This window comes from Vulpes vulpes, chromosome 13 (genome assembly GCF_048418805.1).
Source record: "Vulpes vulpes isolate BD-2025 chromosome 13, VulVul3, whole genome shotgun sequence".
In the NCBI taxonomy this organism is placed as follows: Eukaryota; Metazoa; Chordata; class Mammalia; order Carnivora; family Canidae; genus Vulpes; species Vulpes vulpes.
This window is the reverse complement of record NC_132792.1, coordinates 85,900,830-85,917,606: the sequence shown is the minus strand read 5'-3', so window position 1 is coordinate 85,917,606 and position 16,777 is coordinate 85,900,830. Positions and strand designations below refer to the sequence as shown.

The following is a 16,777-nucleotide window of genomic DNA, read 5'->3' as shown; positions in this document are numbered from 1 at the left end:
AGTCTGTTTTTTTTTTCCTTTGCTTTTCAGTTTTAGAAATTTCTATTGTCACATCTTTCAGCTCAGAGATTTTTTTCTTTAGTCATCTCTTCTCTCTGAATGAGCTCATCAAATGCATTGTTCACTTTTATTACAGGTTTTTTGATCTCTAGCATTCCTTTGGATTTTTTTACTTAGAATTCCCATCTCTGCTTCTGCTATCCATCTGTTCTTGCATGTTGTCTATTTTTTCCAGTAGAGCCCTTGGTATATTAATCATAGTTATTTTAAATTCCCAGTCTGATAATTCCAACATCCCTGCCATCTGAGTCTTATTCCAATGCTTGGTCTGTCTCTTCTGTGTTTTTTGCCTTTGAATTTGCCTTGTAATTTTTATTGACATCCAGACTTGGTGTACTGAATAAAAGGAACTGCTATAAATAGTCCTTTAGTAATGTGATAGTAAGTATTGGGGGAGGAAAGGCATTCTGCAGATCTGTGATTAGGTTGTAGTCTTCTAGTAAATTTGTGCCCTTGGGCTGTGACCTTCACCAGTGCTTCTCAGTAACTAGCCAAACCACTAAGTGAGACAGGATAGCTAGAGGAAGCTGGAGTTGGGTATTTCTCTTCCCCTAGACTGAGTTAGGCTTTGATAAAACCCTAGCAGGTTAGGCTATAGTGATACTTCCTCTTGAGGGTGAGCCCTTACAAGAAGTATGGAAATGGGGGCAACTGGGTGGCTTAGTGGGTTAAGCATCTGCCTTCAACTCATGTCATGATCCCAGGGTCCTGGGATCGAGCCTTGCATCTGGCTCCCCTCTCAAGAGGGAGTCCGCTTCTCCCTCTCCCTCAGCAACTCCCCCTGTTTGTGTGCTCACTTTCTCTATTTCTCTCTCAAATAAATAAATAAATCTTTATTTTTTTTAAAAAAAAAAAAAAAAGCATAGAAATGCTCTGTTCTGGGTATATTTCAAAATGGCTGACTTTTGCCTCCTTCTACTAGAAGCTGAAGGGTTTTGTATTTTTTTCCTCCAATCTTTACTTTGAGGACCTGATAGGGCTCTTGGGAATAAAACTCACAAAAGTATGAGGAATCCCCCAAAGACTTGATGCCCTCTAGAGTTTTTAAGTCTCAGACTTGTCTACCTGAGCCTCCAGAAACTCTGTAGGAACCTACAGAGTAGGTTTTCCTACTCTGGAGCTGGTTCTCACAGAGCTTTCTGCTCATGGACTTCTGCTCTGGTGGGTCATGATTCCTTATATCACCTGTTTGTCTCTGGGGTCTTTATTAAGTCTCTATTAGGACTAGCAGCAGCTAGTCTTGTGACCTCAATTATCTGGCAAAGCTAAGAAGAGTTTCCAGGTTTCAATTTGTTCATCTCTTTACTTGTTAGAACAGAGTGATGACTTCCAAGCTCTTTACATGTTGGACTGTAAACCAGAAGTCTTCTAATTTTTATGATCCATTTTTAGATATTGGTAAGAATTTATCATCATCATCATCATTATTAAGGGTCTTTGAGGTTCATGCAGTCCAAATTTGGAGACTGGAAATTGAAATACATTAGGCAAACAATTTGTTAAAAATCAAATTGGAACATAAATTTCCTTGTATCTTTAGATAAGATTGCAAAGAGAATTCCGTTCACTTTAGGGGTTTCCCTGCACAAAACACTTTATTTCATTATGTTCACAAAGTTTTTCTCACAGTTTTAAAAGTTTTCATTAAAAAAATACAAATCTGAAACACAAATCTTAAAAGAGCAATAGAAAAAAGAGAAAGTGAAAATTTCCATTTATCCACAGTCATTCCCAAGCCTCAGTTCTAAATCCAGCATCCCTCAGCCCTCTGTAATTATGGGCTACCACATTTAGCTGTGTATAAGAACAAATGACAACCCCACAATGACTCAAAACCTCCATAACCAAGCCAGCTACTTGTGATATGCAGCTTGTAGAAAAACTCTCCTTAATAATATTGTGGTATGATAATGATTAATTCAGTTAACAAGCATATTGAATACCATCTCTTTGTGTAAATGGCTAGGTGCTAGTAAATTAATCTTACTTTTTCAAAGCATAATTCTCAGTTATGAGAAGGTAGAGTATTCATATAATTTGGTGGTAATTATAACGTAACTTGTAAGGAAACATAATGTAATGAGATACTTTACTGGAAATAACACATTGTTCTAGAATGAATGTCTTTGGGGTCAAGAGATCTGGAGTGCCATCTCAGCTCTACCATTTGGACACATCACCTTTTTTCTCTGAGGCCCATTTCCCTTATCTGTAAATTAGGAAGTAGGAAGGGCTTTTACAACATTACTAAGACTAAGTGAGATAATACTTGTAGAGTACTGTCATTCACTATCTATTGCACATTCCATGTTAGTTTCCACTCACATCCCAATACTAATTAAGTACCTAAGTGCTATTATATTAATGGAGAGCAGAAGTACCATAAACATGCTGTTTGGGGACCACTTAGGGTGTTAATAGTTTGAATTTGCATTATTTAACAACACTTAAAAATTAAAGAAGTCCACATAAAATCGGATTTCTATTTTTTCCTGAAATTTACAGTGTCTGTGACCTCCAATGGGGGATCCATCTGCTGGAACTTGAGAACATGGTAAGCCAGGTTTTGAAGAAGGTTCATGAACAGAGTATGTGCTTAATATAAACTTAAAGCTATAGGTCTCTGCCAGGACCTCTGCTTTGAGCAGGCTATCTTGGGTCCTTAATGGGCTTCTTTGGGGGCAAAAATGAAGTGTATAGTTTGACATCACTGAACTTAGTTCACCCACATGGAGGATTAGAAAGGAGATAGAGCTTTTCCAGGAGATTAGATTTTATTGGTGCACACATTCCCCCATCCCCCACCACCTCCCACCACCAACACTAGCAGCACATTCACTGTCCTTTCTAACCTGTAAGAATTGGATTAGAACACAAGCAAGAAAAGACTAACGAGAGAAGTCTGGTGAACTTAATGATGCCCTTGTTCATAGGCAGAACAAAAGAGAATGTGGAGGCAGACATCTGCATAAATCAGTCCAAAGCAAATCAAAGAAATTCCAGCAGAAAGGGGACTTTTTGCCTGAATTGTGGAGCTAATTATCTCAGCCCTCCACTTCAGTGTTCCTGGAGAGACCTGGCTTAAAAATGCTTTCCCAATGAGCTGGCAGGTTCAGAAGTGGAGAGAAAATGTGTTATTGTAGCCACAACTGAGAGGCCTGAGCCCGGTTGCTGTCTCTGTCCAGAACACCTGTTGAGAACATCCAAGCTCAGACCAGCATGGCTGGCTGGAAAAAAAAAAAAAGCAAAGCTGAAAGGTGGTTTCAAGAAGACCATCGTGGTCCACGGTCTGCATGCTGGCAAGAGAAGAATGCCAGCTCTCCAAGAAGCTACTCTGGGTTGCTTCATCAAATCTTTACAACGTTAACACTGTCATAGAAGTTAGAGATGATTTTCACTTTTCTGTTTAAAATGTATTTTTTTAAAAAAAACTTTTAGTAATAAAAAGGGCAACTTATTAATGAAACCCTTCTGCCTTCGAAGTATGAAATTAAAAGATTATTATAACTACAGGCAAGAAAGCATTTGGATTATGTGGCATTTGGAAATGACAATAAAGATTATCCATATGGTCTAATGTTGTCAATGTCTTACATTGCATTAGCAATCACCTAATATGGGCGTGATTTTGATTATGTGGCTCATTTTAAATTCTGTTGTGTCCTAGGTCAATCAGAGTCAAGATGATTTACTAGAAATGGCTGCCGTCGTCTTTTGTAAATGCCACCAGTGCTTTGCCAGAATTAGAATGTTTTAGGGCGTAATATTTTTGGCATTATGATGCAATAGTCTTAAACCTCACTTTATATGTTTTCCTTAAGTGTCTCTCATTTTATTCTTGGCTGTCCCAGGTACATAAAACAACCTCCGGTAGTAAGAGCTAAAAAAAAAAAAATTGCTTTATCTGTTTATTTGTATAGCAGGTCTATTATGTTTTTATGACTTTGTCCAGGTATTTATAACTTAAGATTATGAGTTCTTTGTGGTCAGAGAGCAAGATTCAGAGGCAAGAGTTAAACTGTGTCTCCAAAAGAATTGGAAATCTACCTTCCTTGGCCTTTTTGCATTCTTTTCAATGGAGGGAGGAGATATGGGGACTTACTCCGCTGCTAAACTCTCCAAGGGAAGCCAACAACTTGAAATTTATTTACCTTCTGCTCTGCTGACCAGCCTAGGTGAGGAAGTCCTCTGGGGTCATGTGGCATTAAGTCATGTCACAGCTCCCTGAGAAGTCAGGATATACTGTCCTGTGCACCTGAGGCCTGAGCCCCTTTGCCCTGGGTAGGCTGTCTGTCACGGCCAGCTCCCTTCCTGCACATCTTCCATTGATCCTACTTTCTTCACTTCTTGCCTACTTTTGTTTTTTTTAGTTCTACAGTATGCCATGGAGATGCATCCTTGGATTATTCAGTTTTTGTTTGGCAGATATTTACCAGGGGAATCCACTCTTTGCCACTGGTTGTAGAAAATAATTTAGTGAAATTTAGAAGCTTATCAATAAAAAGATTGTGATTGCCTTGGTCTAGGGCCATTGGTCATTTTAATCTGGCATATAGTAGGAGAAACAGAAAGTCATATTTTAGGCTGTACATTCCTAATATCTCCATGGGTTTTTTGAGGATGGGCAGTGGATGCTTTTCATCTGTGGCTCTGCAGCTGGCAGAGGACCTGACCTCGAGAAGGCATCATAAATAGATGTTATGGATGAATAGGAGTAATTCAGTAGAAATCATTCTTAATCAAGACCCAGTACACATGTCGAGGCCTCACTTACCATGTTCATGCATGTCTATATAATGAACTCTTTGTCCTAAGGAAACTAGCCAAGAAGCGGAAGGAGACGATGAGCAGCACGCGTCAGGAGATGACTGTGATGGTGAACTCAATGGACAAGAGCTATGCCGAGCAAGGCACCAACTGCGACGAGGCATTCTCGTTCATGGACACGCACAATTTGAATGGGAGATGTAAGTGCACGCATTTCTTAGCTTCTGATACATTTCTCTGGTTTTCCAGAATGCTGGATAGTACTGGGGGATTGAAAAACAGACAGAGAAACCTCCTGAAGAATTCTTAAGCCCTGGTGGTTTCTCCATCCCCTTCAGCAATTCTGAAAATTTCTCTGGGTACCTTGAGTTGCTTAGGAGAGGATGATATGCCTGAGATGATAGGGCCAGCCGAGGAGCACTGGGGAAGCCACAAGTAAGTTTCTGTGAAGCCTTAACATTGCCATGAAGGCTTTTCTCTTCTTAAAGATGAAGGCACCTGCTTCGCATCATCCTTTTTGCTGTTGAGATCCTGTTTATGAGCTAGCCAGGTGTGGAACTACACAGGGAAGCCTGTTAGAAAACAGCTTGCTAAATGACAGGAACAAGTTAATTGTTTATTTGTTTAGCTTACAGGTTCTGCCTCTATTATAGGGCTATTAGTGGCAATTAATAAGTTAAACTGTATTTCCGCTTCACAAGCCTCACATCTCACACCAGGTTTGTAAACCAAACTCCAGCTAATGCCTTCCCATATTGCCACCTGTGCTCCAGGTACCAGGCATTATTTTAAAAAGCTAACAGTTTGATTTAAAATATGAAGAGCAAGACGAGCAGTTCTTGTGTCCCTGGTGATCTTCTCAGAGACCAGAAGTAAATCCATGTGAGTGCCTGATTCTGTGGTTCGTGGCCACGGTGGGCTCAAGGGCAGAGGTTTCTTTCTTTTTTTTTTTTTTTTTTAATGGATGAAAGATCTTTTTTTTTTAAGTTTTTTTTTATTTATTTATTCATGAGAGACAGAGAGAGAAAGAGAGAGAGAGAGAGAGAGAGAGAGGCAGAGGGAGAAGCAGGCTCCATGCAAGGAGCCCGATATGGGACTCGATCCTGGATCTCCAGGATCACACCCCAGGCTGCAGGCGGTGCTAAACCGCTGCGCCACCGGGGCTGCCCAGAGGTTTCTTTACTTTGTGAAATCCATGTCCACAGACTTCCGCTGACCCTAGTCTCATACTTAACATGTTGGACAGCAGGAGGATGGAACAAAAGTGCAGCCATCACCATCATTAATAAAAATGCACAAAGTTTGGAACCATGACCAAGTAGCCCAGAAATCAGGTTTCAGGGGTTGGGGGAGAGGGCTGATACCAGCTTGGACAGTGTGTGCTGTGTCCTGACTACCAGCTCGGCCTATTCTTTTACTGCAGCCCCAGGCACCCCATCTGCCCATCCTCTCTCTGGTCTCTACATGGTCAGTGTCCCCCTCTCCCTCATGCTTTGCCCTTCTCCTGCATTCATCCAGGCTCCAGAGAGTTTCTGCTTTCTATTTTTGGTGGCTACGGATGCCCACCTCTTCCTACTTCGAGGCACTACATTTATTCATCTATATGCACAACTGGCCCAGTGGAGCAAGAGTTTAGCAAACACTAAATTGTCACCCCAGTGGGAAGGGTGGCTCTCTTCATCCTTGGTCATTGCTCTTTGCCCTTTGGTGGCATTTTCAGTGTAAATGACATAATCTTTGGTACTCTAGTATCCCACAAACTACATCAAATATATGTGTATATGTACAATGCATTTAATGGCCAAAATAAAGCAACTTATGATACACTGATGTGGGCTGGAGGTGGGGTGGATAGAAAGAGTCCTGCCTATCACCAACAGGGTTAGAATCTTGGTAGAAGTGGTTACTTCTTCAACATCATCATGGAAGGGGCCGCACAGATAGATGTTCTCACTTTCTAGGATAACCCATTAATCTTCCAAATTTCCCATTTCATGGTGAAATTCCTCACACATAAATTTACTAGGAATTACCTCCCCAGAGTAGAAACCTACTTGAGTAGTTTCTAGGCTTTTGAAGTTTGAACAACAGGGAATATTTGCCTCTGGACAGGAAATTCAATTTGGCAGTTACTTCTTAAAGTAACTTCTTAAAAAGTGAGCGTATCTGTGGAGATCCAAAAATGCTCAGGTTGCTGCAGAAACCAGCATCAGCTTCCATGGCTCATCTGCTACGAGCCATTATTTTATGCCTCCCATCAATAAAGCCGATAGAGGAAGCACAGCAGTAGGCGTTCCATTTTCCTCCCCCTCTGTGAGCAGTGAGTAGGTGCCATCCAATCCCCAACCCTCAGGAGTGCCCCTGATGTTAAACTTTATCATAGTTACTTTCTTAGTGCCTTCAAAATAAGAGATGAGCTACTGGGGAAGGAAACGTGCAGGAGAGGGGTTCATTAGATCCCTGAGCTTCCAACCCTGAACCTATTACAAGTCTGAGTATGTGTGAGGCCTTTTAGGGTTGGGAGATAAGTATCTTTTAGAAATGAGACAGTAAGAAAAATAAAATTGGAGAATTTAAAAATAAGCATGGACATATTTATGAAAATGGGGAATAATCTGTTCACCAAAGCAAATGGGAGTCGTACCATCTTCTTTTAATACATTACACAAAGGAGGGGACTGGATATGTAGAGAGGGAATGGGTTTAATTTTTATACTAAAGATCAAAGCATTTAAAATATATTTTTAAAGGATGAAAATAAACATAGCTATTTTGTATCTGCTTTGTACCCTCTTACCAATGACATTAAAATGTCTGTAGATAATAGACATTATTCTTACTGACCCTAGCATGTTTTATAAGTACTCAGGGTTTTTGGTTTTATTTTCATCAATTGCTCTCTTTTTTCCTGGCCATCGACCATAAACATGCATTATAAATATGATATCTATTTCAGAAAAACATCATATGAATGACAGACAGACTGGGTTCTGGTTCTTTGTCTGTCATTTATTAATTCTACATTTTAAAAATATAAACAGATGTAAAAAAACATTGTCATAAAGGAACTTCTCCAGGAGAGCTAAAATATATTAATATGTCAGCAGAATAAAGGTAACATACAATAGCCACAGGGATTTGGTACTTCTTCCCATAATAAAATGATGTAATTGGGTATTAGTGTCCTGATCAGAACTTTAGCATCAAATAAATCGTATAACTGCATCTGAAAGTTAGGATTTAAACTTATGTTTAACCAACTTGAACACTTGAGCACATTTAAATCATTTATTCTTCCCCTTTAATGAAATTAAGGTGATTTTTAAAGCACTAATCAATTAAGATGTTTAAGAGAGTTTACAGACTACTTTTAAAAAAGGAAATACCTACGTTCATTGAAATCAGATTAATTGGATGGATTGACTTTCCCTCCCAATAACATGAAGGGAGAAGAGGTCTAGTAGTTAAATCCTGAGTCTATCAGAGGAGTATTTCAAAGAAAAATGAGCATTTTTATAAAGACTGAAAGACTAACAGAACAATATGTAGGCATGAAACTTTCACCTTAAATACAGTGCACATGAAACATCACCTTTATTTTTTGTAAACCAGGTCATAACATTATAGGAAGTTCTCAGAATATCCAAAATAGGACAAAAGAGAGGAGTTGGCAAATTGCAACAACATCAACCTTCAGAAAATTCTTCAAAAAGTGTAGACACCTTCTCATACCCTTAGCCATAAAAACAAAGCAAACAAACAAAAAATGGCATAATACTAGAATTCTACAAGCATAGGCTAGAAGTCTAATGAATTTCTCGATTCAAAATGGCCGCAAAGGTTATGGGGATTTTTCTTCATGTGTAGGGTAAGAAAATCTTTTAGGGGACAAAAGGGTGCTTGTCCTCTGAAGTACAAATAATTCCCCAGAGACAGTGGTGAGTGATAGCATTTACCATATAGATTTCAATAGATGTAAGCCGTTTCTTCAGTCAAGTCTCTACCAGCATGGTGTCCTGAGCAACTTCAGAGGGCAGGATTTTCAGGTACTGCCTCTCCGCAACTGCTGACTAGTCCTTTTCTCTTTTACAGCTGTGTCTTCACCCTCGTCCTTTACAATGAAAACGAATACACTGAGCACATCGGTGCCCAATTCCTACTACCCAGGTAACAGATTCTTCCATTGTTCATGCGTTCATAACCCCTTAGCAATCAGAATCAATCCGCGCTCTCACTTTGCTGTCCATGATGCTTGAGGAGCTTAATACGTTTGATGTGTTGTAACACGATGCTTTCTATGGCTTTCTGCGGGAAAAGTGGGGGGGCCTTTCATCAATCATTTACTGTTCTTTCTCTTTTTACTTTCTCTGCATTGACCCGCTTATGATGTATGACAGACCCATTTGTGCCAACTGCAATTTTAGGTGAGAACATTTCCCTTTATCACAGTTTATTGCAGGAGTAATTTAGAAAGTCAGTGGCCACTCTATAGAAGCCTGGAGTTCTGTTCTGTATGATGCAGTAATTGTAAGCAGGACAAGGGGGTGGTGGGTGGCCTGGGGGGAGGGCATAGTTAATAAAAAGACTTTCTCCAAATAGTCTCCATTGATAAGAAGGGTTTGCCTCGTGTATGTCAGAAATGATACCAAAGGTTCAAATGAACTATCCTGGCTCTAGTATTTTCCCTTTCTGTGTTCGGAATTTAAAGTCAGATTTGATCCCAAGGGAAAACACAGTATGTCATCACTCCGCTGTGTACTTCCAAAAGCTGAATTCTGTAATGTGACAGTCGTAAAAGTAAAAATTGCTGCTGCTTATTTTCACTTACCACTAAGCACTAAAAACTTCAATTTCAAAAATAGCATTTTTCTAATTATGCCAAATGTTATGCAGAAAAAAATGATCACAGTGGAGTTTGGGTCCCCCACCCCTCCTTAGAGCCTCTCAGGGCACCCCCAGCATTCCCAAGTGTCTGTCACACAGTGGAATTTCAAAGGAGCTGATGTTCTCAGCAGCAAAGTGACAAGATGGCACTTTATAATCACATGGTTTATTATGTGTCAGATGTCACTAGAAATGAAATAAAATGTTAGCCCAGTGGTGCAGAACACATTGAAAATGCGAACTGTTCCCTTGGGGAGCTGAAAGAACTTCCGTTTGTCCAATGTAAGAAGGTTTTGGGGAAATGGCGTTACCTGGCTCTGATAATCAAACAAGCATGAGCTGCTGTTGCATTTGAGATGCATCAATAACCCAAGTGTATCACGGCTATGTTCTCTCTCTACTACTAACCTTACCGAAAAGGAGCACAACACAAACGACTTCAAGGTATATACCAATTCATCGTAGCCAAAGTTCCATCCTCAGCTCTTCAACTCCTGCTTCCTAATTCTCTTTACAAGGGTTGATATCTTTGCAACATAATTTTTCCCCCTGTGCTTCTCTTTTCTCTAAGTTGTTACGATTTTTGTACGGAGGGTGATGTGTTTTCCTTAGGAGGGTGATGTGTTTTCCTTACCGTGTTTTCTGACCTTAAGCAAGTTTGTTGCCTGAGTTACAACTCAACTCAGACAGAAGTTAAAGAATGGACATAAACCCTAATTTTTAAATTTGCATCATTTTGCAGGCTAACAAACAAAGCTCACTAAAGCCCTCCTCCCTTTTAATACCAGCTAGATGGAGGAAAGGCTGCCTTTTTATTCTTTTCATAAGTAAGGGGCACAGGCTAATTTTAGGCACCCGAACAATGTCATCTACATGCAGATGACATTTGCAGCATCTTTTGATAGGCAAAGATTTGCGATTTCTTTGTGTGCCACGGCATTCATTCTACAGCTCCTCTAGTAGATATTCTGACCTTGGGGAAGCTGGAGTGGGGAGGGCTGAGATGTGTACTGTCAGAGGGAAGAAAATGTTCAGATTGCACAGCAGGATTAAGATAAGCTTATTAAACAAATATCATTTTTTAAAGTCGCTGCTTTGTTATTATGAACACTAATGACATCTTTTAAATTTGGTTAGGCTTCTTTACCGAAAGGGAATCACTTGAACAGACAATTCAAGTAGCAGAAATGATGCACATTTGTGAAGAGTAAGTCAGCCAGATTGACAAATAACTGTTATCACGTCTGGCTTATAGATGTACCAATGCAGCAAATGGCAGTGCTCGGGAACCGTTCCTCCCACGGTGTTTGGTGCAGATGTGAATCTGTATATTGCATAGTAAGGATTAATGAGGTGATCCCATGACACCATGGGAAGAAGATAAGCTGTACATACATCTACTCTGGCACTTTTGGGAAACAGCACTATTAACAACTTACATTAAGACAAGAGTGTTTTATTGTGACTTGGAGCTTGGCACCCTTAAATCCTTTATTATCTCCACCTTTTATTCTTATGTGTTAAGGTGCCAGCCTAATAATGTATAAAGCTTTACTGTGCCTTTACATCATTTTCTTACCCCCCACCCCCCAAAAAAAGGGAGGGAGATTAACAAGTAGATAGGGTAGGTAGGTAGGCAGATAGATAAATAGATGTTGATAGATATTTATAGATAGGTAAATAGAAGACTCCACACACACCTCAAAAACATAGCACTCTTTTCAATTCTAGATTTTTCAGCTGGTTTGTTGAGAATTGAAGATAGTCTATTAAAGAATATAGGTTCACAAATTCTTCAAAAACCCTCAGAACTGTGAGAAGCTTTGTTTCTGATTTCCTTCTAGGCATAATTTTTAGTGGAAATAATTGTTGGTAACTTTTAAACAAATACAGGAAGTCAATGACAAATGATATATTTTATCAGTAATAATTCTTTTTAAGTCAGAGTGAACTGATTAATCACTAATTTTGGTGGAATCCAGAATTTCTAATAGTGTAGGTGACCCAGTTTCATAGAACAGATGGCACGAGAAGCCTTCTATTCCCTCTTTGATATCTATGTACTTGATAATCGCACTCATGTCTTAGATGGTCTCAGTAGTGTTTAAATGCTTTAAGATGGGCCCTGCACACTAGTAATGAGGCCGAGATCATAATGCAGCGGGGTGTGCTAAGATACGATGGGAAGAGTGGTGGCCACTCTGGGAATTACACCTTCCAAGAATGCCTAGCCCTAAGACCAGAGCCCTACCAGGTTGTGGTGTCTCCACAAAGAAAGACCCAAATGATTCATTTAGGGGAAGTTTAGAAGGTCAGTCCACAATGGAGGGCATTTAATTATGTTCATCCCAAAAGGTACAAAACTGAGAGAATGAGAAGAGGCACAGGGGGGAAACTAATTAATGTTCCATTTATTTTAGTATAAAGAACAGAACTTCCTGCTGGAATAGCTAAAAGCTCAATGGATTCAGTATCCCGTTTTATGAGCTTGGCAGTTGCCAGCAAGCAAACCTGATGTGGAAATTTCCCAGTTTATTTGTGACTGTTATAATAAGATGGGAACATATGAATGGCTAATTTCAAAGCAAATCCAAATGAAAAACAAAATCATAAAATCAACTTACCACTCTTTTTTATTTTGTCTTGTGTCTTTAGCCACCTTGTAGTGATACAGGTCCCATTTCAGCAACAGCAACATAGCTACACACTTGTGTACCACCTTTCATACCATGCATCCCCAGGTGCTTTGTGATGCAGATAGAACTGAGGTTTCAGATAACAGGCCCAGCTAACCAAGTGTCCTTGAACTAAATTTCCCTTGGAGCTGAATCTCTGAGAGAGAGAGAGAGAGAGAGAGGAAAAGAAAAGAAAAGAAAGAAAAGAAAGAAACGAAAAGAAAAGAAAAGAAAGGAAAGGAAAAGAAAAGAAAAGAAAAGAAAAGAAAAGAAAAGAAAAGAAAAGAGAAAGAATAACCATAGCTGAAGTCCCTATTGATAAACAATCTGGTAATTTTTAAAAAATGAGCATACACTTTTTTAATAATCTTTAATTCTGTATACCTGAAATCAATTTTGATTTAACATTCTCATTTTTAAGTGAAGTTAACATATTTTATGTGACACATCCTTAATCACAAAACAGCTAAAGGGATTCAGCATTATAATGAGCTAACCTGTAGCATGTGGAACTCTTAATCTAATAGCACCTTCCTTCCTGCATAAGATATTTTTTAATAGCTACAATTTCTGCAGTTCATTAATCTAATTTGCTAGGAGTCTTCCATTAAAATATAGCCTCTTTAGGCTTTTTGACCAAATTTTGACATTAGTTTTGTAGTACAATTTGGTTGACTTGTTCAGGAAATTTAAACAAGAAAATGTGTCGAATACAAATAAGACTTAGTTAGTCATTACTTAGTTCATGGGGAATGAAGAGCAATTATGATACTATTTTAACCTCCTTTTTGTTTTTGAGTGCTTATATTAAACACTCCCATCCCAAGGTGATGGAAGTATGGAGGCCTTGACCTCTGAGCACCTACAGATAGAAAACTTAACTATCAAAGGAAAGCACAGACAAAAGACTACCTGTAATTATTCACACGGTATTATTGCTTATGCCCTGTTTCCTTTTTCTCCTCTTTTCTCCTGATATGTACCTTCTTAAAAGTGCCAATAAATGGTAAGTTCCCCCATTCGCCCATGGAAAAGGTGTGAAGGGAATGAATGGGAGTGTGTGTCTTATCTGTAGATTCTGACAAAGCCAGCTGGTTCTGCTGTGTGTCGGCCTGCATGTTAGCTCTTGTAGAACATTCCATGTGTGATGTGCTGGTCCCCAGTCTTCTGTCAAGCTTTCTGACACTGGAGCATGCGAGTGATTCATCAGACCCAGTCTGTTTCCTAGTTCTGCTTTCCTTGGAGTTCATGTGTTGAGCCCACATTTTCATTGCTAGCTTTATAAGCCAACCCATTTTGTGCACTTTTCTTTTGCTCACAGAACATTTGTACAGAGTTTATTTACTTCATCATACAAACTAGTTAACCAATCTTTGGAAGGATACAAGGCTGGTTTGGGGCCAGGCCTTGGTGAAGTTTCAGACTGAAACTTCTATAAACTGGAGCGCCCAAAGGCTAAAGAGTTCTTACTGACTAGCTTTGTGAAACCAATATATCGTTTGGACTGCTTTGTAAAAAAACAAAGATTTCTGCCTCATTCCTATCAGTATTGCCAATCCTATTCAAATTTCTAAACATTTTAACTTTTCTTTTTTTGCTGAGCCACCGTAGGGATTATTGAAGGTGTAGGTGGAGGGGGTTTCAGCAGCAGCTTCTTAGCATTCTCAGTGACCCCCACATAGCCCATGGTCCCCCTCACTTCCATCATGGCCTTCTTTTCCTTAGACGAAAGCCACACGATGGCCAGCGACACCAGCAGCTTGGTGCAGTCGCACACTTACAAGAAGAGGGAGCCGGCTGACGTGCCCTACCAGACTGGGCAGCTCCACCCTGCCATCAGGGTGGCAGACCTGCTTCAACACATCACGCAAATGAAGTGTGCTGAGAGCTATGGCTTCAAGGAGGAGTACGAGGTGAGCACAAGCGCCGCACCACAGCTCCTTCTCTGCCATCCTGGACGTGATGCCAGGGACGGGCTCCCAGCTCCTGCAGCTGACCGCCGGGACCCGGGAGGGCTGCCAGAAAGGGACCAGGCATGTCATCCTGGGGTCTGTTCCCATCTGGCCATGAGATTTATTACCGGGAAGGTAACGTGCATAAAATGGAAAAAGGAGGCCCAATTCACCTTTTCCATTATTCCTCATAAATATGCAATGAAACAGAGGCCTACCAGGCTCTTTCCTCACTCATGATTATGCTTCTTGGCTTTTTCTGTAATTATGATGTTAAATCCTAATAGTGTTGTGGTAGTTATCCAGGAAGAAACTGTCCACTTAAAGCAATTACAGACCAACCAGTGATGTCATGTGGTGGAGATTAGTTCCCTGTAAAGGGGCTGGCTAGTGTCACGGCTGTGACAGCTGTTGTCCTGCCAGCCCAGAGAGAGTGCGGCTATACCGGGATCTAGGGTGGGCAGCTCTCTGGGGCATTTCCAGCACAGCAGTGTTCTCTTACCTTTTCTAAAATGTAGGGCTCACTTTACCACCTCAGTCATTAGCTAATTCTGTTGGAAAGTCGTTCAAGAACTGGAGAGAATTAACTGATTTGAAGAAGTCTGATTCAAAGAAGTGTACCATCACTTGAGTGTGTGCATATGGGCGAGGCCAGTGAAGGGGAGGAAGCGAGCAGGGCTGGACTTCTTTTTTTACCTTATTAAATAAAATTAGTTCACACTCACTGATGATGAAAAAGTATCAGCTTGTGTACAGTAAAAACAAGATTATATAGATGTGTAGCTCTTGACATTTTAGAGTGTGTCTCTAGCACTACATCTACCTAACCAGCTCATGATTGGGAAACATTTTGTCTGGAATTAAGAGTATTTTAGGGGGTGCCTGGGAGCTCAGGTGTTGAGCATCTGCCTTCAGCTCAGGTCATGATTCCCTGCTTGGCAGGGAACCTGCTTCTCCCTCTCCCTCTGCCTGCTGCTCTGCTGTCTTGGGCTCGCTCTCTTTCTCTTTCTCTTTCTCTCTTTCTCTCACTCTGTCAAATAAATGAATAAAAATCTTTATTTAAAAAAAAATATTTTAGGGCAGCCCGGGTGGCCCAGCGGTTTAGCGTCACCTTCAGCCCAGGGTGTGATCCCGGAGACCCAGGATCGAGTCCCGCGTCGGGTTCCCTGCGCGGAGCCTGCTTCTCCCTCTGCCTGTGTCTGTGCCTCTCTCTCTCTGTGTATGTCTCTCATGAATAAATAAATAAAATCTTTAAGAAAATAAAATATAAAAAAAGTATTTTAAAGATCAGTTCCTACCACCTCCATACCCTACGAGTTTCAAACTCTGCTTATTTCAAACTCTGCTTCTTTCTCCTCTCGGGGACACTCATGATACTTCATTTCATGCCCCAGATGCCGCATTGTCTTGGGTTTAGCTCCGTTTCTGAGCCGAATCACCAAAGAGTTCATTACAGCAGTCAGAGCTGCAGCACAGCTATGCCTCTTTTAAGTCTGGGTCTTTAGGCCAGCGGAGACATGCTCTGCTCGGCTGACCGGAGCGTCCTCCTGTGTTGCCTATAACCTCGGCTCAGAAGGCTGCTGTGCCAAGGAAACTAAGGCCTCTAGGGTTGGATTTCAGTCCAGGCAATATTTTCAGATGAAGTTCTGCATTTTAACAACCCCCAACTTCTTAGATCTACTGTTAGCAATTTAGCTTGTAATTTGGTGAAACTGACCGCCTCTGCATATCTCCTCATGCACTTTTAAAGGCTAGCTTAGGAATTAATAGGATTAAGAGTAAGACTTCCAAAAGCATTAATATCTTATGAAAGACAAAATTAGGTTAGTGAGAAAATATAAGCCTAATGAATAGAAATGATGTCTTAGTTCTATCCAATATTCTGAATGCAGATATTGCTCAAATGTTTATTAAAGATGTTCATGTCAAAGAGATTAGTTATAGGCTCAAAGAACAATTCATAAAATCACCTGAGTCCAATTTTTCATGGACTATGTAAAAATACCTTGAGACTTCCTATAACACACTATAGATGATGCGTATTTGAAAGCATACCCAAAAATCATTTCCCATTCATATCTCCTGAAGAAATATGATTTATAAGTACAAACTAAAACAGTTTATATTCATTTGAAGGATATTCTAATTGATGATTTATTAAGGGTTATTACACTGAAATAAAATGTATTAATTATGTTTCAAAAAAACTCTTTTTTTCATCCTAGCTGTTCAGTGGATCAGAGAAGACTATAATATATACATATACCAATATCACATTGCACACCTAAAACTGACAAAATGTTACATGTCAGTTATATCTCAGTAAACTGGTGGTGTAAGTGCTTTTAAACACCAAAACCATTATCAGTTTGTTGTTTTTTTTAAAGAGGAAAAGAAGAAGAAAGGAAAAAAAAAACTTAAAAAGAACATGTGCTAGAA

The 16,777-nt window shown here is 40.0% G+C and overlaps 1 protein-coding gene across 16 annotated transcripts in view; it reads left to right on the top strand.

The window, feature by feature from the left end:
* Nucleotides 1-16,777, top strand: part of PTPRM (protein tyrosine phosphatase receptor type M) — a 777,617-nt gene that overhangs the window by 622,713 nt on the left and 138,127 nt on the right. For 10 of the 16 annotated variants that reach the window (XM_072734918.1, XM_072734917.1, XM_072734916.1 and 7 more), the window contains 3 exons: nt 4,876-5,027; nt 8,920-8,994; nt 14,112-14,299. In XM_072734918.1, the coding sequence (XP_072591019.1) occupies nt 4,876-5,027; nt 8,920-8,994; nt 14,112-14,299 (415 nt within the window). Of the gene's footprint in view, nt 1-4,875; nt 5,028-8,919; nt 8,995-9,224; nt 9,252-13,380; nt 13,393-14,111; nt 14,300-16,777 lie in introns of all 16 variants that reach the window. The other 6 variants (XM_072734915.1, XM_072734912.1, XM_072734911.1 and 3 more) reach the window with 1 other exon arrangement.